This window comes from Ylistrum balloti, unplaced genomic scaffold, assembly GCF_031769215.1.
Source record: "Ylistrum balloti isolate Yb309-2 unplaced genomic scaffold, AGI_CSIRO_Ybal_v1 Utg371572, whole genome shotgun sequence".
In the NCBI taxonomy this organism is placed as follows: domain Eukaryota; kingdom Metazoa; phylum Mollusca; class Bivalvia; order Pectinida; family Pectinidae; genus Ylistrum; species Ylistrum balloti.
The window spans coordinates 236,742-262,957 of record NW_026782808.1 but is presented as its reverse complement, the minus strand read 5'-3'; the positions used below and the strand labels follow the sequence as shown (position 1 = coordinate 262,957).

The 26,216-nt window shown below is 35.8% G+C and overlaps 1 protein-coding gene across 1 annotated transcript in view; it reads left to right on the top strand.

Annotated features, from left to right (window-relative positions):
• Positions 1-530: 530 nt before the first annotated feature.
• The window catches only part of LOC132563054 (serine/threonine-protein kinase BRSK2-like), a 93,226-nt gene continuing 67,540 nt past the window's right edge, over positions 531-26,216 (top strand). The window contains exon 1 of the mRNA XM_060227814.1: positions 531-959. Within this exon, the coding sequence (XP_060083797.1) occupies positions 857-959 (103 nt within the window). The 5' untranslated portion in view covers positions 531-856. The remainder of the gene's footprint in view (positions 960-26,216) is intronic.

The following is a 26,216-nucleotide window of genomic DNA, read 5'->3' as shown; positions in this document are numbered from 1 at the left end:
AAAACCAGCGCTGGTAAGTAGTAAGAGTTCGGGGTTTCGGATTTCACCGTTCGTACGGACTTCAAAAGAATTAATTAAATTTGAATATTAATTAAAGTAACATTACATATTGAGTATAAGTTTCTTTAAAGTAATTTCATTTCATGTAGAGCATTATATTTATTGATAATATTCCGCGCGGTTGTACATTTCAGACTTTCAAACATAATAACTTCTTTATACAACCATCTGTGTATTTATTGCTGCGGATAAGTGTACAACAATGTACATTCATTTTTGACGCAATGTTCAATCGGATAACTCATTAATTGATACCAATTAACGTAACCAATTACTACAATTTCTTTTTTACTCGTTATAACAATAAAAATGGAACAATGTTGGCCTCTAACTGATAAATAGTACCTATTATACGATGTTGTGTATTGAGTTGTGTATTGGCGAGTTGCTTCCCTTGTCTCCATCGCTGAAGCACAACAGATGGCGTTGATGTATGCTGGATGCTGAGTGATTCATTTCGTCGGTAACATGCAAACAAACAGGGACAGCGGATTTGCGGACCTGTGTAAATTCTACTAATTGAAAGCTCTACTTTTGGAAATCGTTTATACTTTGGATTTGGCATTATCTCTAAAAGATGATAATGTTTTGAGTACCTGCGTAAGAGGAGGAGAAAACGGCGGTCCGCAATATGATGTTATGTACGCTATCTGCATAGTGCTCATGCATAGCTAGCCGGTTATCGATTTCTATGTTAATGACGACAATTCCTTTTGGAAAATTTATGTGTTGTTTTTGGATTGATGTTGGGTTGTGCTAGGAGTGTGGCCTGACTGCCGAGCCCACACCCACCATCATGTCCCGACCCCAGGGCCGAAGCCTGCATGGGTCGCATCACAAGGAAGAGCAGTATGTTGGGCCATATAAACTTGAGAAAACGCTGGGCAAGGGACAGACAGGTTAGCCATATTATTCAGAACCTTTGTCTTTTTACTCAACAGTTATCTTAGTTAATTTGTAATTAAGATTAAAAAAAAATTTTGGCAATTGATGATGACATTTTTTTTCCTGTGAGAATAATCCAAAGTGAAAGTTGTTGTGATGGGAAAAAAAACCAACATTGCATTATGAAATGTCACTAGTCTTTTATGCATTAATGACATAACACACAGATACCAGTCTCAAGGCAATCACCTTGTCTCTATGTATTAAATCTTTGACATAATACGAATTCACAGATACCAGTCTCAAGACAGTCACCTTGTCTCTATGTATTAAATCTTTGACAGATTATGAATACAAATGTATGTATGAAAAAATAAATTTAGCAATAGTGAAAGCATTTTTTTTTTCAATTTGAGTCATATCAATTTTTTTGCAAAAGTTTTCCTTTTTTCAGAAACAGATGATATTTTGTGTGAAGTAATTTGTATTGTTCTTAATTTATAATTGTACTACCATACAGTACTACATCTTCTACTGGTACAGTATACTGGAGTGAGTGCATGCTTCGTGATCAATTATTCATTTTTCCTGAAAGATAAACACAGTAGTATTGTATTGTGTTGACATGCTAGCTGTATTCTAATTATCAGAACAGAGGTAAAGTATTATCCAGGCTAGCGTATATATATTACCCTGCTTGTTAATGACGTTATATAATACATATTTTGATATAACTAAACTTATGGATTAAGGTTAATTTTCAATCCTACTACAACTTGACTGAGCAAGTTGACACATCCTAAAGTGGCCAACAAGTCTTTAGGGGTCAACAGGTTCATCCTACTGGAGGCAAAAAGGTTTATATTACATGTAATGTCATGCCAACAGGTTCATATTGAATACAAGTGTCTATCTGACTGAGAGTTTGAAGGTATTCTGTCTTTAACTGGAGATTATCAAGATTGTTGCAGTATGCGGAGGTCATCCTGTTCAACATGAAAATTGTGGCCAACAAGTATATAGACTTGGTCCAGTTCATGAATATTGTGGTCAACATATATGCAGAGGTCATTTTTTCTTGAATTTTAAGGTCAACAATTATACAAAAGTTGTCCTGTTCATCATGAATGTTAAGGTCAACAAGTATACAGAGGTCATCCTGTTCATCATGAATATTGTGGTCAACAAGTTTACAGACTTGGTCCATTTCATGAATATTGAGGTCAACAAATATACAGAGGTCATCGTGGTCACGAATATTGTGGTCACTTGTGGTCAAGAATTAAAAAGTGGTCAATTTGTTCATGAATACTGTAGTCAGAAACTATACAGAGGTCAACCTGTTTATGAATTTGTGGTCAACAAGCTCAGACATTAGGGCCAACATGATTATCTTGATATTTGGTTTCATTCTGATATTTGGTTGATGATCAGTCTTACTATTTTTGAATTAGGAAGGGCAGGTCCATCCTGGTAATTGGGTTGACAGTTTCATGTAAATATTGAAGTAGTCAGGTTCATCCTCATGTTGGAGTTGTCAAGTTCATCTTAATGTTGGGGTTGTCGGGTCCATCCTAATATTGGGGTTGTCGGGTCCATCCTAAAATTGGGTTTGTCGGGTCCATCCTAATATTGGGTGTGTCAGGTTCATCCTAATATTGGGTTTTTCAGGTCCATCGTAATATTGGATTTGTCAGGTCCATCCTAATATTGGGTTGGTCAGGTCCATCTTAATATTGGGTTGGTCAGGTCCATCCTAATGTTGAGGTTGTCAGGTCCATCTTAATATTGGGGTTGTCAGATCCATCCTAATATTGGGTTGGTCAGGTCCATCCTAATATTGGGGTTGTCAGGTCCATCCTCATATTGGGGTTGTCAGGTTCATCCTAATATTGGGGTTGTCAGGTCCATCGTGATATTGGGGTTGTCAGGTTCATTGGTATGTCATTGTATGCTACATATACCTGATATATGTGACAGGGTTTAAAGGTGGACTGGTCCTGCTGTTGAAAGTGAGTTAACAGCTGGAAACCAGTTGAACTTACCTCATAACATGGACATACTTGAACCTCAATTTTCCAACACAAATTGTTTTTTATAATTGAATAAGGAGAAAAATAATTGTTCTCCAAATCATTTAATAAGATTTAAATAGCTATAAATTTTCATGTAGAAATTCAATTTATACATTTGTAAGCCAATTTGTTTACTTAATGATTTTAAATACATGTACCTTAAACTTATTTAGTATCAACATTTTGTGATGGTCTGAAATTTAAAGAAAACTGTTTTGAGATCCATTCCAAAGTTTTTTTTTCTGTATCAAAGTAAAATGAGTTGATTTTGAAAGAAAGTGATACAAGGATTTGTGTTTTAAAATTTGAAATGTACATCTACAGGGTGCAGAATTCCTACTGGCCTGGACTATCAAGATTTTTATGTTGGGTCTTTAAATAGTGAAGATTTCCAATATTTTCTTTGGAATTATGTTACATATATATTGTACATGAGGGATCTTTAAAGATACTATATGAAGATCTGTACAGTACACATGTGCTTCACAAAATCAGAAATAATTGTATTTATTATTGTCAAGTACACTGCTTCAGCATACAAGTTTGTTAACAGCATGAATTTATTCCTGAGATATAAAAAGGAATTGATTGAATTTCAAATATATATGTCAGCTGTATCATGGTTTAGTATAGTTTTTGGCTGCTTTACATCCCATTATCAGCCAGGGTCATTTAAGAACATGCCAGGCATTGGTGGTGAAGGAAAACTGGAGTAAAAACACCAAACTGTGGCCAGGACTAGGCATCTTGCCCATAGAGGCCTTGAATTCATGACCCAGAGATAGAGTAGCTGACATGGATGGTCAAACACTTTGACCGCTTGGGGGCCCCAATATCATGGATTCAGACTGTTAAAAAGGACTTTGTATAGTTTTAACCTTTCAAATTCGGAAATCCTTTTATTAAACTCTCAATCATTGCTCCAACAGTGGATAGCAATATGAGGACATTGCAACAAATCGTCATGGTCACCTAGATACTTTATCACTTACGCAAACAACAAGAGAATTGTTGAATGAGATTAGTATCTACTGAGATTGTCCGCAAGAATAAACTAAAAAAAACAACACATTATATACTAGTTCGGAACACAATAAATACAAGATTCAAGAAAGGAAGAGTTCCACATGGCTTTGTCATAATTTAGATCAAATTGATGACAGCATAAATAAAAAATAATTTAGATATTTTAGAGTGCCATGTCCTGGACTCCACCATTTTGATTCAGCAGCAATGTTTATTTGTTTCATTCGACCAGCCGTTTGATCACTTCATAATGTTCATTAACAGGATTGAGATTCAAGACCTTTTTCTGCTAAAGAAATAGAAATGTGAAAGTCATTTTTTTTATTTTATTGACCATTGAATATAGAATATTGTAGTCATTTAATTAGTTAATTGATGTAACCAACCAATACTTGACAAAGTAGATTAATCGTAACATCACTACCTCAGAGCATTACTTGGGGCTTCAAAACTCAATATATTTTCACTTTCTGGCACCAAAATAAATAGACTGTGATCCCAGAAATATCTCATTTCAAAGTCAAATAACTTTTCTACTTTTTCTGTTTTAAATGAAATTTAAAATATTGGCACTCAACCTGAGTCAACAGAATGTTGGTTAATACCAGTTATGTCAAAAAAATCCCAGAGTTGTTGATTTTTCAGCTGGAGATCATGTTTACAGGTGGAAAGTTCTTATTTATTGTAATACTACCATATTTTCCCAGTTATGAGCAGCACTTTTTTCCTTGTGAGTTGTGAGTCAGGCATGCAGCTTATATATGGGTGCGGCTTTATGTGGATGAAAAAAAAAATCAGTATGATGATGAAATAACAGTACAGGAAGCGTACCAGTACACCACTACAAGACGGTACTGAAGGTTTTTTCGAGTACCTGCCTGTCACGTGTTTGTGACTGAAACAGATCGACTAGAACCATCATTTGCATTCATATACAGGATTATTTGGAGATGAAATAAAGATAACATTCTCGCGGATTTGATTAATCATACATTTCAATATGAATCACAATAATATCTTCTGGACTTTCACAGTTACTTCAAAGCCATAGCAGAAGTTTACTATAGCCTTTTGTATCCTGGGATGGATAGGTCAAATTCTATAACAACTGCCATGCTTGTTTACGATATAAATAGTTTCGTGTAACTTACAAGAAGAAATAATATGGACTATAAAAATTTTGTTAGCATGCTAGAGACTTCACTAATATTTGACTCTATAGACTGTAAGCTGTACGTAATGTCAGGCCCTGTATCTGTGCGTAGACAACCTGTGAAGGTACCCAAACCAAATGAGATATTTGCTATTTTGTGTTTTTTGAAATACGTCGATAAAGTACAATTTTGTGCTTTTTGAAATACGTCAATAAAGTAAAGGATTATCTGTGTATGATTCATTCACAAACTTTATTAAATGTTTCAATGACAATCTTGATAAATTTCCATGCATTGTCTGTTACATCAATGAACTTTGGTCAACATAACAGTTACCACTTTGAAAGAAAGGGTGCGGCTTATATTCCAGTACGGCTAATATTTGGATCAAATTGAAAAAAAAGCAGTAGCAATCGGCACTCTGGCTTATTTTGTGTGTAACCATCTCTATCAGTGGCCCTTCACCTGTGGATCATGAGTTTGATGTCTACATGGAGCAGTCGTCAGGTACTGGCTATGGGTTTGTGGTTTTTCTTGCGGAGATTCAACTTTTCTTAACCCTTTAAACCTAGCATGTCCTTAACTGACCCTGGGTTGATGGGATGTAAAGCAACAATAAGCAGAAAGCCAACAAATACAATAATTTGAGTGTCCTGTAATAAGCCCACTCCCTACTTACTATCAGAGATAATGAACGCTTGACCTATTTAATCATAAAACATCTGTATCTATAGTGGAATTGAACCCTGTATAGCCAGAAGTGTGTGTAAACCATCACCATTTTACTATAGTATTGATTGTTAAATCATACAGATCAATTCTTGAAAGTCCATATCAACCTTGAAAACTTTTGTAACCTTACCCAAAAGTTAATGTAGATTTATTTAATTGTATGAAATTGTTACGAACTTTTTTGAGGATTATTTTGCATTAATTTTATCATATGATATAGCAACTGTGTATTGCCTATCACCCAGCAGGTAAGTCCCATTGTACCTAATGTCAGAGTTTAGATATATATAGTGGGTTGTATAATCCATTAGTAATCTCGAGAAAATGAAATTTTACGATAAAAGTCTATTTATGTAAAGTTTTAATCTGTTAAAAATCTGTAAAGATGAAAAATGAAGCTGTGACAGTGGAATATACTTCACCCATTACTTTCTATCTGTGCCTGGCAATCAGATTTTTATCCTGTCAAACAGTTCATACTTCACGTATATACATCTGGTTGATGCAGAGAGGATCATGGAAATCGTAAGAGACTGATGAAGATGCAACAGTTGCTGATGTAGGGCAATGTGATGTTGCAGCTGAAAAACTGCGTCTGTGATTCATATATCTGTGAATCGTACCTTAGCCTCCTACTGAGATCACTTTCACTGCACCACATGTAGGTATCATCTGCTCTGGTGTCAGAAACCTAAGTATGTAGGCTATTAGGCCATCCAAGTCAAGTGCAATCAGAAAAACTACATCAAAAGTTTCAACATATTTTTTTCATTATTTTTTTTTCATTTAATTTTACAAATGATTTCATTGCCAATCCAAGTATGTAGAATTAACACCAAGACTTGGTAGAGCACCTGCGGGAAAGTTAGCAGTAATGATTTTATCATATATATAATGATCAGCCCATACGTGGTTATATACCTACCTATCTCTATTGCTATCTACTGGAATTAAAACAAATGCTATCTCACTGTCTCTAAATAAGCCCAGTCCCTGACTAAGGGTCAAAATTTGCATGTTAGCACCTTGGGCTTATTACACTGGCAAATAAGATAATGAATACAAAGAGTTCCAGTTCTATTGTGATTATTCAGTAGTTCAAGGATCCACGGATAAGACAGAAAACTATTGGTCATAGCATCAATTCGAAAAGTTACTATTGTGATAGATCTGGACCAAAAGCTTAAAAGGTCATAAGGTCACATGAGTGAAGATGAAAGCACATTTGGGACGGCTCTAAAGAAATGAAGCTACCCTTCTTTTATTTATAATGAATTGACAATGATTATTAATTCTTTCTAATAATTAAGGAGAATGTGAGTTTGGAGGGTTTCAGCAAAAGAAAACATAAAATGGAACAAAGAGTCGATTCACAATGTTTATTACAACAAGATTGTGACCTGTACAGAACATATAAAGGTGTGGTTTAATATTTGTAGATTGGCTGTCGAACTGCAAGCGACGTAGAACATTAATTCTCCAAGGGATTTTTCATTTCACAAGAGAAATACATAGCAGAACATCATAGACTTGCAATGAATATTGACAAATGCATTGTGTTAAAATATTTAACAGACGATATCCGATATTTCACGTTGCATTAATTGTGGAGCTTTTTGTCAGGCAGTCCTGCTAGTGTATGTTGATATATGGAATGTTTTTTATTTTGTGCTTATATTTGACCTCTTTGACAGTTTGTATGGCGAGCTGTTCAAATTGCGTTTTGTCCTTGGTCCTGATCGTTTCAAATTTTATGTGGTGGTGCTATTTCTATTTTATGATTGATTGAGAAAAAGAAAGTGCAGTCTTATTATCAGTCAGTTGGTTATCATTCCAAAAGTACTGGTTGAAATGCTACTCGCATTTCTTTTAAATTTTTCATTTAATCCCTGTGGTTCAATTATTGGACTTAATTGAAAACAGATTGTGTAAATCTTGCATGTGATCATTCTTCATTTAGGCAGTTCAGTAAAGATGAGACCTTTAGTTTAGACACTAAAGCAAACCTGAAACAAATGGTTGTTGGGTGGCCATCTTGGAATTTATGAAGATTCTTATCATCATTTCCTCTTAAAGAATAAGATAAAACTTTATGAAATTTGGTATGTAAGTTTGCCTTGTTGGATGACATTACCAGATAATTTCTTTATCTGTCAATATACAACATGTAAACAATGTAAGAGCTAAGAACAGTAAAGAAAACAAGAGAAAAGGAGAGAAAAGATCAAACAACAGAAGTGATCTGATAAAGATCTCATGTTGGAAGCCTTGGGCACCAAGATCCCTCTGGGATCTCTTATATATATTTCTGAACAATTTTGGGGTGGTGTCAGATGTTTAGTGTGATGGTAGATGTAAATGCCAGGCTAGATCAATACTTTCCCATTTATTGTAAGTGCAGAAAGCATGAAATTGTACACAGCTACTGGCATGCACTTCCATCATCCCGCCCGGTAGAAAACTGATAGATACATGCATACAGAGGACATTGTACACCAAGCGATTCCCTCTCTGTTACTGGTCCCATTGGAGATAACTTATCCTGTGGGAAAAATGTTGCCAGCCTAATACATGGAAAGGACACGATGGCATTCACATTATAAAGTCAATGTGAATAGACAATTTTTACAGGAGACAATTTTTACAGGAGACAATTTTTTGTACAAGAGAGAATACGGAAACCATCTGATGAATGGTTTGGTACTTAAAGGTCAATTGTAAGTAACTTCCTGGTATGGATGACTTCTGAAAGCTAGGAAATAAATTGAATTATGAAAATTTGATTTTTTTTTTAGTGAATTTCTTCAGAGAAATGAGCAAACTAGCAAATGCTGCAAACAATTGAATTCTGCAGGGAAATTAAATTTTTCATTTTAACTTAGAAATAAATTCCAAAGAATAAAATGAGAGTTTAAGTGACTTATAAAAAGTCTTTACATGGTATACAAGCACATTATAGCTTGGGAATCAACTCCTGGATAATGTTTGGAGCAGTCCTTAAGAGTGTTGATGCTACAAAATACAGAGCAATATCTCTTCCTAGAATTACAAAACACCTATGGGCTAGTGAAAGGTTGTTGAGACGGTTATATGTGCAGGAAATCCCCAGGAGTTTTGTTTGTGGATATAACTTGCCATGAATTTGTTGATGAACGCTGGGATAAAGATTGACTCTGTGATGTGTTACCATGTATTACATAAAACTGCAGCCAGAAGCCTGGTCAGGGAGAATCTTACTGAATATTATATGAATAATATTGATGTTTGCTATAAACTGAGATTAGAGAAACTTACTCAATGGGAATCTTAGGATGAGTATAATGTTTTAAGGGTCTCTTGTGACCATGTTGTAAGTCTAACGCATGTGTCATCATGTATGTGAGTATTTCAGACATGTTTAGATAGATGTGGGGTTGTGGATCAGTGAATGGATGTATTAATGTCTCCGACATTTGTAGGTTGTTGAGGGGTTGTATTACAGATTTTGACCTTTGTGGATTGGTGAGTGGTTGTATTACAGATTTTGACCTTTGTGGATTGGTGAGTGGTTGTATTACAGATTTTGACCTTTGTGGATTGGTGAGTGGTTGTATTACAGATTTTGACCTTTGTGGATTGGTGAGTGGTTGTATTACAGATTTTGACCTTTGTGGATTGGTGAGTGGTTGTATTACAGATTTTGACCTTTGTGGATTGGTGAGTGGTTGTATTACAGATTTTGACCTTTGTAGATTGGTGAGTGGTTGTATTACAGATTTTGACCTTTGTGGATTGGTGAGTGGTTGTATTACAGATTTTGACCTTTGTAGATTGGTGAGTGGTTGTATTACAGATTTTGACCTTTGTGGATTGGTGAGTGGTTGTATTACAGATTTTGACCTTTGTAGATTGGTGAGTGGTTGTATTACAGATTTTGACCTTTGTGGATTGGTGAGTGGTTGTACCTTTGAGGATTGGTGACTGATTGTGCATTAGAGGATTGGTGAGTGGTTGTACCTTTATGGATTGGCAAGTGGTTATACCTTTGTGGATTGGCGAGTGGTTGTGCATTGTGGATTGGAGAGTGGTTGTACATTTGTGGATTAGAGAGTGGTTGTACAATGTGGATTGGTGAGTGGTTGTACAATGTGGATTGGAGAGTGGTTGTACAATGTGGATTGGTGAGTGGTTGTACATTTGAGGATTGGAGAGTGGTTGTACAATGTGGATTGATGAGTGGTTGTACGTTGTGGACTGGAGAGTGGTTGTACAATGTGGATTGGTGAGTGGTTGTACATTTGAGGATTGGAGAGTGGTTGAGCTGATGTTCCAGACATATGTATAAAGTTACATGCTTTAAAGACAATTTTGAATATAAACTATACATAAATCACCTTTTCTTTAAAATGTCAATTTCTTTAAAAACTTGGTGAAGCTTCCAAGAACGATTATCTCAAGGTCGGTACATATTCCTTTGATGTATTATGGGTGTTTTGTGTATGGAATTCCACTCAGCATGCTGTACGTGTGTGGATTCTGCTTTCAAATCATCAGCATGAATTTCTCATAAGGATTTTAAATTTTTTTAGTTTAGAAATATTTCAAGAACAGCCATTGTAATGTATTCGCTACGCAAATTATTCTGAAAGAGAATTGAAGAAAAAAATTACAAATTTGGAATTGGCTATGCTGCCATCATAATAAAGCCTGAGGGATTTGGAAACATCAGGGCTTCATTTACCCGACAAACTCGTCAAAATTTTATCTTTTGTGGTTTTAAAAGCCAACTAATACAAACTAAACAGCATGGTGTGGAGGAGTAATTCTGAACATTGAAAGGCAGAGATCAATACTGATTATTATCATTTCAAAATCAATAAATATTATATCCAGGCAGAAATTCCATTTGGATAGAAACATGTTGGTTGATCTGTAATAGACATTACAGAAAAGCATAAATCAATATTATAGACAGATATTGAACACTGTTTTATACCAGTGTCTTACTGGTCACATGATCCATCTAAATCCTTTTACTTGTGTCGCTGACAAACCTTTTTGAGGGAAAATTATGAAAACATCTCATAAGTGTTAATTTCATTTTACACTGTAAGAAAATACAGACAGAAGTGAGGATGTTTTTTATTTTTTGCGTGAATGATAATTTCATACCAGCTGGTATTTAAGCAATTTGTAAAATTCAAGGTTTGTGAGTTTGATCTGAAAGGTGAACCGTTTTTCTGCCTCATAACTCGATAACATTCTTATTTTTGTTCCGTGAATAATAATGTGATTGCTTATGTTTTTGTGAAAATTTTTATTTGAATGAAGAAAACACAACATGATTGTTGTTTACAAATCATGGTTTCTATAGTATCCACTGATCAAATAACCTTGACCTCACGACAGATAAATCAGTGTTTATGTTCACAATTAGGTAGTGTGTGAAATTAATTCCCAACCGTAGTTTATTTTAATTAAGGATGTCAAGGTTGGAAGTTATTTTAGCCAAAGACAAAATGGAAATGTTTTTAGCCTTAGTTAATTATCTTCTCCTTGTTTTTGTTTTTTCTTTTTTGTCTTAAATTATAAAGATTCCAAACTCTGATTTGAAAATTGGTTGAAGATAGTTATGGAAATTCCTTTTAGGTGCTGGAATTGGGAGAGAATTTAATAGAAATTATTTGTCTGTAATGCTTTAGTTAGCAACAGGATAATCGATAGCGTGAGAAGAATAATGATACACAAATACTTTTTTAATTGGGTGATCTTTTATAGAAAGCATTGAGATTAGATTCTTAAATTTAGTAATAGCTCAGATTTTTTTGTGTTTTTTATTGTTGGTGTAATTTTCATTTTACCATGGTTTAACAGCAGTTTTGAATTTAGCAATGTCCAGTGTTTTTATTTATTTCTCATTTGATCATTATCAACAAGCTCAAGTTTTCATACCTAGTAAAATTTTCATATTTGCATCAGCAGTAATTTGTTTACATTTTCCACTAACTATGTTCAACAGGCTATAAGACGGAAATGTAAAGCAAATAAATCTTTTTTTTTTGTAAAATTTTTACATACTCATAAAGCCTAGCATCAGAAAAACACTTGAGAAATTATTTTGAAGTAAATTAACGCCTTTATATAAATTATATATTAGGGTATAGAGAAAACACTTTCAATATAACATGATATTAACCAGAATGATATTAAACAGGGTTTTATATCACAGAAAGTGACACTAAGAGTAATATATTGTACAATTCTAGCATAGAGATTTTGGATTTTTTCTTAGAATTTCCTTTTCAACAAAATAGAAAGATTACTGTTGATATGATTTCAATGTATCTGGCCAAATATTTAGCTGTAGCAATATAACAATCTTAGGAATATGATCGGTATACCTTTCCTTACTTATCATGATAATAAGAGGAATGCTTCAGGCGATGTGGAATGATAAATGCGACACATTCAATTACAATATGGCAACTTAATATGATAAATTACTTGATTAAGTCAACTAAATTACCTTAATTTTGATGTAATTATCACTAATTAAGAGATGGAAGGAATACGCCATCATATGTCACATGTACATTATTTAGTTATATCGAAAGTATCCTTGATAAAATTTGCATATACATGTATATTTACATGAAGTTACGTGGCAAACAATGTTACTGCAGTTGTGATAAAAATTCAAATTGAATCAATACCCCTATGCCCGGTGCTGGAATTTATCCGAGGAGTTTCTTGAACAAATTACACGTTACACAAATTACAAATTACACAAATACCAAGAGGAATCAGAAATAAACAACACCGCATATTTATAAATGGAAAGTTTTCAGGATCACTGAAGAATTCACTGGCTACGTTGTCTGTTGTCCGAGGAAAGTCTGAGATGCTGTCACTGACCAGATCAATATGTTCCTTACATTGCGTGCAGATGACCTAACAATGAAGGCTCATTTAGTGTGATGCTAGACATTTTAACACATTTATCAGTGTATTTGCTTCATCCTTACAGGAAGATATGTAGGGAAGTAATGGGGGTGGAAGGGGGGGGGGGTACATATTGTGTTTACCACTTGTTTTCCATGTTGCCTTTGCAGTTAAAATTTTTGATTTCAAATATTCTGCATTATTCTTAAGTGAAATTTTGTGTCCCATCTTCCTAATACAAAGTGATATCAAACATAAAACCAAGGAAAAGCCTTTAATATTTTTACCTGAATTACAAGTTTTTAAGATAAAAAAATAGTGATCATCCTACTTCTACTTTGTTAACATTCAGCTGAAATTATTTATAAAGCATTGAATTAGTTTGCTTTGTATACTATGTGCTTGGTATTGACCTTGTGAAATAGACACCAGATTAGAGGAAGTGATCAGAATATATTTACATATTTTGGTGTAGAAGTCAAAGAGATTAAAAGGAAATATATCAGCACAGTCTGCATTTTTTTTTTCTAGTGTGGTACAGGATACATAAACATCACCAATAACGGGGAAATTATGGATATATTCTGGTGGAGATATAGAGTTTTAATTCGTAGATAACCTTATTATGATATGTCCTAAGATTCATGGAGAAATTGATACCAGTAGGACAGACACGTACAATTATATAAGGCTGGATCATGTATACTGAACACTGCAACTACCGACAAAGTACGACAAAAACTCTCGGAGGACTTTCAAATCAATATCACTTTGGGCTACGTATGAAGGTTACGTTGCTGAAGGGATGCTGTGCTTACTTACCGACAAGGAAGCCTCTCATTTCCATTCTGGTCGCATCAATGGATGGGATCAGTCTTACGGGGGTTTTCAACACAAAAGCATTCTAGTGCTTTTGTCAATAAATGGCCGAGCCTATTTTGTTTTAGCTCAGTCTCGTGCATGTATCCTCACACAACCAAATCAATGAGATAATTTTATTGCGACTGCTCGACTGTTATGCCTGAAGAATAAAATGCCTGTCCTAGGTCTTATTTCAATGTGAGAGTTTTCTGTCCCTAGTTTTTACCCCTTGACAAGAAACATGTTATTCAATTCAACAATTACTTTTAATGATTTAACTCCATGACCTATTTCTCCTTTCCATGGACGTTTACGGCTGTTCATGCCAGGAGTTCATTGGTGCCATGAATTCTATAGTGACGTTCATGGATTTTCTCACATTTTCCTGGTGGATCATTCATGCTGCTTGTATCAATGCATGGGGAGTAGATTTTCATGTGTAAGATGCTTGCATGTGTATGCTATAATACAACTCAAAAATCAACATCAGATAGTAACCATGGAAACTTGTCTCTAGGTTTTCAGTTGAAATTGATTGTATTGGATCCCAATGTTGAATTGGATATGCCTGTGATCGGAGTCCATTGAGGTACTAGCTCACAGCGACCGATTGCATGAGGTATTGAAATCTTGTTAAAACAGCAGAGGAAGGTAAAAGGTTGTAATTGTGTTTGCTATGGAGTTTACTTTAGATATTACTGGTCTAAAACAACATAGATCTATTGACTAATGATCTGCAGGATAAAGAGTCAAGTTTGCCCTGACAACCCTATGTAAACAAAGTAGACTTGCTTGGACATTTATCTAGACCTGTTCACTGTAATCAATAGGGATGTAGAATTTTTTTTTTGTATAATACCACTTCCTCCCTATATAAACGGAGAAGATTTTTCCTTCACTGGCTAATATGTTAAACTTCTTTATTGCTGTGAGAGACAAAGATGGGTCTTTTGTGTATACTGAGCCTATACATTGTGAACAGAATATGAGTCCTCTTTGAAACAACATACTCATATATATGTTAATTCTGAAACTGTTCGGGAGGCTAAAACAGAAACTGAACATTATCCATCTCCACATAATAGTTAAAAAGGTTGATGTAGCTAAACATTGTGTTGAATATTCAGTTTCTCTGTTTGGCTCAGGTGGTAGAGACATGGATTATAATGCCACAGACTTCGGTTCATGCAGTTCTTGTGAGGATGCTTGGCAGGATTGTGTTTTTCTTTCACAGAGTAAAATATTGTATACTTTAGTAAGCATTACATGAATAAAATCCACTAAACTTTTTCAGTTATGATTCTTGTCTGAATTTTAGTGAAGGATGTGGGATCATTGAGGGATTTTACAAATATAGACCACATCTCCTAAACCCTTTAGGGGAGAGAGAGAATATGCTTGTCTGGTCCTTTTGGGGTAGGATTAAATCAGCTGATTTGCAAATTTGGCTCTTGTCAGACCATGGAAGATTAAGGGGTAGAATTCAAGATAATTAGCAAAAGTACAGTGTCAATCTTGTCAAAAGAAGAAGGTAATGCAGTGAAGTTGACAAATGTGGATTTTGACTAACCCTTTTTGGGGTAGAAGGGAATCAAAGAAAGTCTTATAATCGTGGGTTATCTGATAGGATAATGCAAAGAGTCCTGTTATATAGCTTCGTAGATTTTCTGGAGATAAAATTAGGATTAGTTCATTTTAAAATTTTCCATCAGTGATGAAAAAAAATCATCAAAAGAGATATTTTGTATTTGAAACCATATCTGAACCATAAGATAAAATAACAAGTCAGCATAAAGAAACTGAAACTCTTCTTTGTAGGAGATACAAAACAGAGTGCATGACTCTCTATACCTTAAGCAGTTTTAACAGCTCCCATATACACATTTTCAACATGAAACATTTTCAATGTGTCGTTCAGTATAAACCAATATCACTAGTTCAAACATGCCATGTTTGAAATGTGATATATCATGTACGATTATTTTCATACATAAAGTAGATTGGACCTATAAATAGCATATATACATGGTTATAAGTCTATTTGTATTGTTTTCTTTCAAAGTTGATAGAGAATAGCTTGTCAGCAATATGATCAAAGACTTACATGATAGGCTCTCATACCGAGCATTAGAATCTGAATGTGTTCGTCATGCGCTGATTGATGTTGCGTGCTTTACACTGATTTCAGGGAACTCCAGATGTGTTTCTGTATATCTTTAGACAACCAGTGGCAAGGTTAACAGTTTTGATTTGTCGTCCAGACATGCAATCGATATCCAATTTTATATATTTGACCTTAATCTGTCTTCTTTTGACTGTTTCATGCAAAAGTGAGTATGTGGAGTAAGTATGTTCAACAAGATTCACTCCTCATATCTGTTCTGTAGAAAGCCCAGGAAGCCAATACTGCAGACACAAAGCAAGTTACAAAGTAAAGGGATGGGCTTATTACAGGAACCAACCTGTCTTGGTGTATACTGGGTGGTTATCTTTACTGATGATAGATATGATAAATCATGTTGAATTTTAAGGCTTAGTCATTGAATTAATACACTAAAGGAATTTTTATAAATGAATGGTCTGTAGACACAAATAGTAACAGCATTGACCTTGGCTAATTACGCCTGCTTACGTATTTTGTTTTAGTTGGAGGTATTGATTTTAAAGAACCGTGATTGTCTGATGAGTATTCCAGATTTGTTTCTGTGTTGATTATTCTAGCTATTAATTCAGACAATACATAATCACATTAGATACTCACATACAGGGATCTATGTCCATGGTAACGTCTTGTAGAACAATGTGACAAATGATTAAGATCTGATACTTCATTGTCCTGTAATAAGCCCATCCTATGACTTTGAGTCAGAAGTGATGTGTTGGCCCCCTGAGGTCCTGTAATAAGTCCACCCTATGACTTTAAGTCAGAAGTGATGTGTTGGCCCCCTGAGGTCTTGTAATAAGCCCACCCTCCTGACTTTGGGTAAGAAGTGATGTGTTGGCCCCCTGAGGTCTTGTAATAAACCCATCCTATGACTTTGAGTCAGAAGTGATGTGTTGGCCCCCTGAGGTCTTGTAATAAGCCCACCCTCCTGACTTTGGGTAAGAAGTGATGTGTTGGCCCCCTGAGGTCTTGTAATAAGCCCATCCTATGACTTTGAGTCAGAAGTGATGTGTTGGCCCCCTGAGGTCCTGTAATAAGTCCACCCTATGACTTTGAGTCAGAAGTGATGTGTTGGCCCCCTGAGGTCCTGTAATAAGCATATATTCCTGTTTGACTATAATACATTATATACATATGGTGACGATTCTATTATTCAATGTCATTTATACTGGGAAACATTTTAGTTATCAACACTGTGATTGGAAAATAGGTCAGTTGACAAGACTTTGGTTGGAGGATAGTTTAGTTATCAAGACTGTGATTGGAGGATAGTTTAGTTATCAAGACTGTGATTGGAGGATACCGGGCACTTTAGTTATCAAGACTGTGATTGGAGGATACCGGGCACTTCAGTTACCAAGACTCTGAATGAAGGACAGTTTAGTAACATGTACCAAGGCTGTGATTAAATGCCATTTCTTGAAGACTGTGAATAGAGGACATTCTAATAGTCAAGACTCTGATTTTTTTCTTATCAAGACTATAGTGGAAAAATCAGGTATTACGATCCTGATTGGAGAACATTGCATTTATTCAGATCCTAATTGGAAGATGTAATGTTATCAGTATTTTGATTGGAAGATTCTTTTCTGTCATTGAGTCTGATTGGAGAATACTTTAAAGTACATAGATTCTGGGAGAAAGATAATTGATTAATGGTGAAACTGACTGTCTGATATCTATACTAAAGTAATGGGAATTGATTGGTTAGCTATCCGACTGACCTTTAGGTGTGGGCATTGTTTGTAATGAAGGTGATGAGTTGCATGTAATTGTTGGAAAGATAACAAGCTCATCAACAGGTGAGGTCTGTCAGACTTAGGTACAACAGCTGGAAGATAATTCAGTTAGCTGGTTACCATCAGTAAAGCTTGTGGATCATGTTTATCACTCAGTCTATACACAGTAACCACTGTAGTGCAAGAGTACTGTTGTAGGTACAATATCTATAAAACAATTACTGTATTACCGTATTTGTTCTGTAGAAACACCACAAATACCAAGTCGGTTAATTAGTAGACAAATACAAAAGTAATGTTTGACATATTAAGTAGTTCTTGTCAGGTCTTTACTGTAATTATCCAGCAATAAGTCCATGTCTGTTATCAAACCTGCTCGTATCTATAATTGCTTGGTAGAATTTCAAACAAATGTTACTTCATTGTCTTGTTTTATTTCCCCCTCCCCACCTCTCCCTCTTAATTTTGAGCTACAGGTGGACAAGGTAAATTTAAGTTGTGAATATCACTTTCTTTAGAGTTCTTATATTACTCGTTTTTATGAAGCGTAGTCTACTGGGTTTTTGGTGGTGAAATACGGTAAATAATCTACCTTTCCCATAGGAATTAACGTAACTGATGAGCTGAGATACAGGTGAAAACTCAGTAGGTAATAAGAAATATAACGAGGAAAGGTCGTTGTCTGTGGCATCTCACTGACAATGTAAGGACATTGCATACAACAAACAATTAGTATATTACTGCTAGCTAGCATACAAATACAATTACTGCCAGGATAAAATGGTTTTATGTAAGTAAGCAAGTCGTGGTTACACTAGTCATTGATTTATTGCCAAGGCATGGTACTCTCCTGTCTGTCATTTCTGCTGATATTGGCACTGTATATAGATTTTGAATCTATTCCTATAAAAACAAGATATTGTAATTTATCATATTTATAGTAAATTTAGGTAGCAGGTGTTGTATGTCATATTCCATTATGAACGTGACATTGGTATGTGCACAGAGTGAAGTTAGTGTAACAGACCATTTAATTTTGAAGTATCTTCTTGACAATAATGTCATGCTTTAAATGAATATGTCATTATATCATATAGAATTCAGAGAATCTGAGCCTTCCATAAGTGCTACCATAGAGAAATGTCCATTGTATATATTCTGTAAAATTGATTACACCTTTATAAAAGGTTTCCCAAACCTTCAACACACATTTCTAATCCTTAATTACGCTTGGAGTTTTCATAAACACACATAATTAACTTCAAAGTATTAACCTAAACCATCGATTTCAAGTACTGTATTGACAAAAGAAACATAGGGCACCTGATCAATATAGTAACTTTAAGGTAGATGATGTTCTAGTTTAGGATGCAGTAAATATCAGAATATTATATTTATTTGACAAGAAGTTAATGATCCAGTAACAACCCATACCGTTCAGTAAAATTATCAATCAATGCTTTTTTATCGTCAAATAATAAGCTTAGGCCTTCATATTAGGTATTTTTGAAGGACTCTATTTTCATGGTTTTTTTTTTTTTTTTTTCAAATAACTATTCTGTGGATGCTTGATTTCAAGGATATATATAGAACAATTAATCTGGTTATACTAATTTTAACAGTTCATGGACATATGAATTTGCAGACTAAGAGTACCAAAGAAATGAACATCACTGCCATATTCCTATATTTTTCAGGAAATTTGTCGCTGATAAATGTAGAGATTGCAAATATTTCTTTAATACTGCTTTTAGCTTCTTTATTAAGCAGGTTAGAGAATTCTTAAGTCTTTAACAGCATCAGCAGCCACCAGAAAATGATTCAGTGCATCACTTTATCACCTGTATGGACACCTTGCAAGGCAGTGCAACAGGATATTGGCCTTTTAGGTGCCCATTCAGATGATGGTGATGAGCTATGCAGAAGAAATGTTAGTATAAATGCCTTTGAATGAAATGATTTTAATTTGTAAAACTCTTATAGTTTGCCTCAAAACTAGCAAAAAACTCCTATATTTGTTGAAAAATATTCCTATATTCCTCCTATATTTTGAAGAAGACTTGGTCGACAACCTGTATATACAATCTGGTGTAACATTTCATAAGACTATTTAATGATTTGGTATTTTTTAAAGCTCTGTGAATTGGTAACAAAAGCTTCTTGGTGATTGACTTTTAGGATAAACTTTTCACCTAGATTTTTGTTTCATTTAGCAGGAAATGATGGCTTGGGATTGACATTTAACAAGTGGTAAATGTAACATGAAAATAATGAAGGTTTATGTTTGTTTGGCATGTACATTGTTAAGTTTGTGTTGGAGGAGAAGATCCCAATCTGTTGACTAAATACTGGAGTGTAACCGTGGATCAGTCTAGATCTACTATCTCTGTACTGTTGGTGCACAAGTTAATCTTGGAAAACATCACCAACCACAGCCCAGTACATGCAGATTACCAATCCAGCTAAATGTAAGAGGAGTTTTTTCTCCTGTAAATGAAAAGTGTTTTTTTTTCCAGCTGTCATGACGGTTTCGTTGTTTCTAGCATAATGAAAAACTGTCGGTCAATTAGTTATCGCACTGTAAGTCTAGCAGGAAATGTATTTAATTCACCTTCAGTAGGTAATTATACCGTTTCAATATTGGCTATGTTTCTTTTGTAAGATTGTGATGCATTTTGATCAGGTAAAAAAATCAGCATTTTAAATGAAACACTTTGAGGCTCAGATTGAAATTGTCTTTAATGATATTACCCGTCAACAGAGGAGCCTAGCTCAAATCTTAATACCAGAACTGTAAGTGATCGATGAAATAACATTGTTTCAAATTATGTCATCCTTTCATTAATTATCACAAAAAATACACATGTTCTAAAGTTCTCATTAGTGTTTTAGGGATTAAGGTGAGGTGTATGTTTCAGCATCTGGTGAAAGCTACGTCACACAAGTAGGTTTTTTTCTCAGGCCTCTATATCCAGAGGAAAAACATATATATAGGCTGTGTGTGAACACTTCATTGATCTGCTGGAGGAGCAGATTGGCTTAAAATACCAAGTGGTGCAGTCAATATCTTGGATACAGGATTAATTTGGATAGTACAACAATACAACAGGGGGAGAAAATAAGAGGGAAAAAAAGGTAAATGTGATGTTCTTTGTTCCCAGGAGAAGGGAGGCGGACTGTTGGGGAAGAATCGTAACAGCTATTTGAGATATATGCATTTTCCTCAATTTGTCCATCTAAGGGCTTTCTTTCTTATTAGATTTTCTGTAAGAACTTGATGTGTATCCATGGCAACAGGCAGTCCTCCCTGACAACACCTACTAGGTTAGTCCTGTCAGCCTCATTTTCAGCATTTTGCTGTTCCAGATGTTTGATCAGGGTTAGTCCATTATAGAAATAAGGGGTTTGAGATGTTCAAATTATCTTCTCAGGCAGGAACTTGGATTGACCAATATATATATAATCATATTGGCTTATGTTGTAAATGGAGCCTGATATTTATAATGGATCATTGACTGAATGATGGACTGTCCAGAATACAATCTACACCACACGCAGCTTAAACATTCATTCTGGGTATTTTTCATCGCTTTAACAGAGCCTTCATTGGGAATCGTACCTCAAAGACTTCTGTCTGTGTTTATATCCCGGACTGTTGTTCAGAATTTAAAACAGAAATGAAAGCTTTTTTTATATCACAATGAAAGAAGTACTAAATATGAAAATACTTAAATCATAAAAATTAAGTGTTAGTTTCTGCATCTTTCCAGATTAAAAAAAAACAACTTCTTACACCAAAATTCTCCTGGCCTCTGATTTCACTCCCTTAACCTGTCCTGGCCTCTGATTTCACTCCCTTAACCTGTCCTGGCCTCTGATTTCACTCCCTTAACCTGTCCTGGCCTCTGATTTCACTCCCTTAACCTGTCCTGGCCTCTGATTTCACTCCCTTAACCTGTCCTGGCCTCTGATTTCACTCCCTCCTGTCCTGGCCTCTGATTTCACTCCCTTAACCTGTCCTGGCCTCTGATTTCACTCCCTTAACCTGTCCTGGCCTCTGATTTCACTCCCTTAACCTGTCCTGGCCTCTGATTTCACTCCCTTAACCAGTCCTGGCCTCTGATTTCACTCCCTTAACCAGTCCTGGCCTCTGATTTCACTCCCTTAACCTGTCCTGGCCTCTGATTTCACTCCCTTAACCTGTCCTGGCCTCTGATTTCACTCCCTTAACCTGTCCTGGCCTCTGATTTCACTCCCTTAACCTGTCCTGGCCTCTGATTTCACTCCCTTAACCTGTCTGATTTCACTCCCTTAACCTGTCCTGGCCTCTGATTTCACTCCCTTAACCAGTCCTGGCCTCTGATTTCACTCCCTTAACCAGTCCTGGCCTCTGATTTCACCTGGCCTCCTAACCAGTCCTGGCCTCTGATTTCACTCCCTTAACCTGTCCTGGCCTCTGTCCTGTCCTATGATTTCACTCTCCTAACCAGTCCTGTCCTTGATTTCACCCCTCCTTTAACCACCAGTCCTGTCCTGTCCTATGATTTCACCCTCCTAACCAGTCCTGTCCTATGATTTCACCCTCCTAACCAGTCCTGTCCTATGATTTCATCTTCCTAACCAGTCCTGTCCTATGATTTCACCCTCCTAACCAGTCCTGTCCTATGATATCACCCTCCTAACCAGTCCTGTCCTATGATTTCATCTTCCTAACCAGTCCTGTCCTATGATTTCACCACACTAACCAGTCCTGTCCTATGATTTCACCCTCCTAACCAGTCCTGTCATATGATTTCAATCCTTTAACCAGTCCTGTCCTATGATTTCACCCTCCTAACCAGTCCTGTCCTGTGATTTCACCCTCCTAACCTGTTCTGCCCTATGATATCACCCTTCTAACCAGTCCTGTCCTATGTTTTCACCCACCTAACCAGTCTTGTCCTATTATTTTACTCTTCTAACCAGTCCTGTCCTATGATATCACCCTCCTAACCAGTCCTGTCTAACTAACCAGTCCTGTCCTATGATATCACCCTCCTAACCAGTCCTGTCCTATGATTTCACCCCCCTAACCAGTCCTGTCCTATGATATCACCCTCCTAACCAGTCCTGTCCTATGATATCACCCTCCTAACCAGTCCTGGTCTATGATTTCACCCTCCTAACCAGTCCTGTCCTATGATATCACCCTCCTAACCAGTCCTGTCCTATGATATCACCCTCCTAACCAGTCCTGGTCTATGATTTCACCCTCCTAACCAGTCCTGGTCTATGATTTCACCCTCCTAACCAGTCCTGTCCTATGATTTCACCCTCCTAACCAGTCCTGTCCTATGATATCACCCTCCTAACCAGTGCTGGTCTATGATTTCACCCTCCTAACCTGTTCTGGCCTATGATATCACCCTCCTAACCAGTCCTGTCCTATGATATCACCCTCCTAACCAGTCCTGTCCTATGATTTCACCCTCCTAACCAGTCCTGTCCTATGATTTCACCCTCCTAACCAGTCCTGTCCTATGATTTCACCCTCCTAACCAGTGCTGGTCTATGATTTCACCCTCCTAACCAGTCCTGTCCTATGATTTCACCGCCCTAACCAGTCCTGTCCTATGATATCACCCTCCTAACCAGTCCTGTCCTATGATATCATCCTCCTAACCAGTCCTGTCCTATGATATCACCCTCCTAACCAGTGCTGGTCTATGATATCACCCTCCTAACCAGTCCTGTCCTATGATTTCACCCTCCTAACCAGTCCTGTCCTATGATATCACCCTCCTAACCAGTCCTGGTCTATGATTTCACCCTTCTAACCAGTCCTGGTCTATGATTTCACCCTCCTAACCAGTCCTGTCCTATGATATCACCCTCCTAACCAGTCCTGGTCTATGATTTCACCCTCATAACCTGTTGTGGCCTACATCTGTGTGGAATGTAGATATTGTTGGTGCCTTGGAGAGAAGATATTATGGTACTATCTATTGTATCTATCTTTCCTTAACATGATTACTTTTCCAAACACACAGGTAACCCTGACAGTTGGAGAGGAAGTTAACGAAGGGGAACAAGTTATTTTTGTTATCTACGCCTCTTTCATCTGAACATTTACACGATTCAACTTTCTGTTGTTGGGATGATGATGTTTTTTTATCTCAACATCTTGATTTTTGCACAGTCATCGTAGAAGATGGTTAAGCCATACAGATTCCTCGAGAAATATTAGTTTTTGCTCATTTCAAATATTGGAAAAAATGTTTTTTACCATTAAAGCAGTTGTATTTTTGCTAGTTTTCTTCACCAGTAAAATAAACATCCCAGTGTTTACAGTGAAATGTGTTTGTTAAATCGTTGATAGCTTTGTTGCTCTGAACATAGAGCTAGGGTTATTTTGAGATGGAGTCGCTTTCCAAGGTGGCTACTTCAATGAACCCCATGTGGGAGATTTGTTGCATATATGCTATCCTAATCAGTTTAGATAATTTGGTATAGTTAATTGTTGCTGTACATCCTGTAAACAGCCTGGGTCATTGAAGGACATGCCAGGTTTGGGTGGTGGAGGAAAGTCGAAGTTCCTGAAGAAATACCACTGACCTGTGGTCAGTACCTAGCAACTGCTCTATGTAGGCCTCGAACCAACAACCCAGAGGTAAAGTGTCTTACGCAAGACATTACTAAGAAAACATGCATTGGTCCAAGATCATGACTTTCTGAAGAACACCAACGACCTTGTGTAGCTATTGAACCTTGACCTTACACCTCACTTCAGGTTGCTGCTTCTGTTGTGTCAGTTAATACTCTATTTTTTTCAAAACATTTTCTTCAGGCTGGTGATGTCAGTAGAGAGGAGATTGTAGTGTTCAAGTCTATACAGAATCTACCAACTTTTTTAGGCTAAACGTACTCCGTACGAATAGCCTATTGCTACGGCCTTTCAGACAAAATCTACCGATCCTTGCCATCTCATTGGCTGAAATATCAAAAAGAGTTAGAGCCCTCTGGCGGCAATTTTCTGCGTAAATAATGCTGCGATCTTTCAAATCGCTATTTTAAAAGCATCCACAATTAGTTTATTTTTTAAAATAACAATACGATTACTATATTTTGTTTGTACAATCCTATGTACACTAAGGTGAAAAAAAATATGATAAGATGGTAAACAGGTTGTAGACAAAATGTATACGACATGGAAACAAAGCACAGTAATCCTTTCGTCTGTGTTTTGTTTAACAATTGGTCTACCTAAAATACATGGGATTATAGCACAGCCAAAAGAGTTGGTCATTTTAGTACCATTTCATAAACTCCAGATGTTAGTCCTAATACAAAGGTCATGATGAAGGTGACAGTGTTGTCATGGAAACATCACACTTAAATCTTCTACTGGTTGTGTTATAAAAAGAAGGTGACAGTGTTGTCATGGAAATATCACACTTAGATAATGTTGTGTTATAAGAACATCTTTTCTGATATTCTTTATAATCACATATACCACTAAACATACCTATCAGAGATCCGACTTTGGTTTATGAATTAAACATCTAGTGATTGAATCCTCATGACAGCTGCCTAGCTGTAGAAACAAGTCAAAGACATTTAGATCACATTAAGATGATACCTGTTCTTGTATTCTGAAAAGTATTTATTTCCACATGAAATGCACTGAAAGTATGACTGTCATGATGTATATAACCAAGTGTAAACATAGGATCACTTTACCCTAGAACTGGTGGTAGGAGATGATGTCTGTTGGCACCTTGGTTTTCCCTTGTAGGTTTTCCTCCAACATCTCAAACAACATTAGTTTCCTTAGCTGTGTAATAATAAAAACTCTGCAGAGCTTATATTGATTGTTGAACTTGTGAATGCCATTAAATAATGTTTCATTTTCATTTCTTTTTTAATTTCATATTCATTTCCATATAAATTTCAGTTGTAACTAAATTTTGCTGAAATTTAATGTGTCAAAACTGGTAAAATAATTTGTTAATAAAATTATATACTTATACTTAAGTTGAGGAATTTAAATTTGCCTCATATTTTGTATTGTAAAAATATGTTCTCTTATTTTACAGATGTAAGGTATTGCTGAAACATGTGTACATATACTTAAGTGAAGCTGACAATAACTATCTTCTCTTGACAGGATAAGAATTAATCAACTGTTGCATTTTCTCTAGGCAAAGGCAAATGTTAAACTGGTAAAAAATATGTTGATAAAGTTGAATTTTGATGAAAAGTGTCTTTAACCTACAACTCTTACCTTAGGGGAGCTCTTGTTTTCTACCAAATGGAAGATTCTCAAAGGTGTATCAATTTTACAGGAACTTTTTATTTGATAGTTATCAGGCAAATCAGATTGTTGGGAGTGAAACGAAAGCAAGACAGTGAGAACATCTGATATCTGGGGCTAAGTTTCGGAGGAAAATGTGATAGAGAAGAAAGTTCAGAAAAATCAAAATTATTACACTGATGTTCCAAATGTAGCTACCATGAAAGAGAAAATGGTATCTTTATGTGCTGTTTTTTTTGTTTTTTTTGTTTTGTTTTTTTTTTCATAGGTCAGTAGATTTGATGATGTGCAATTTCATTCATTATC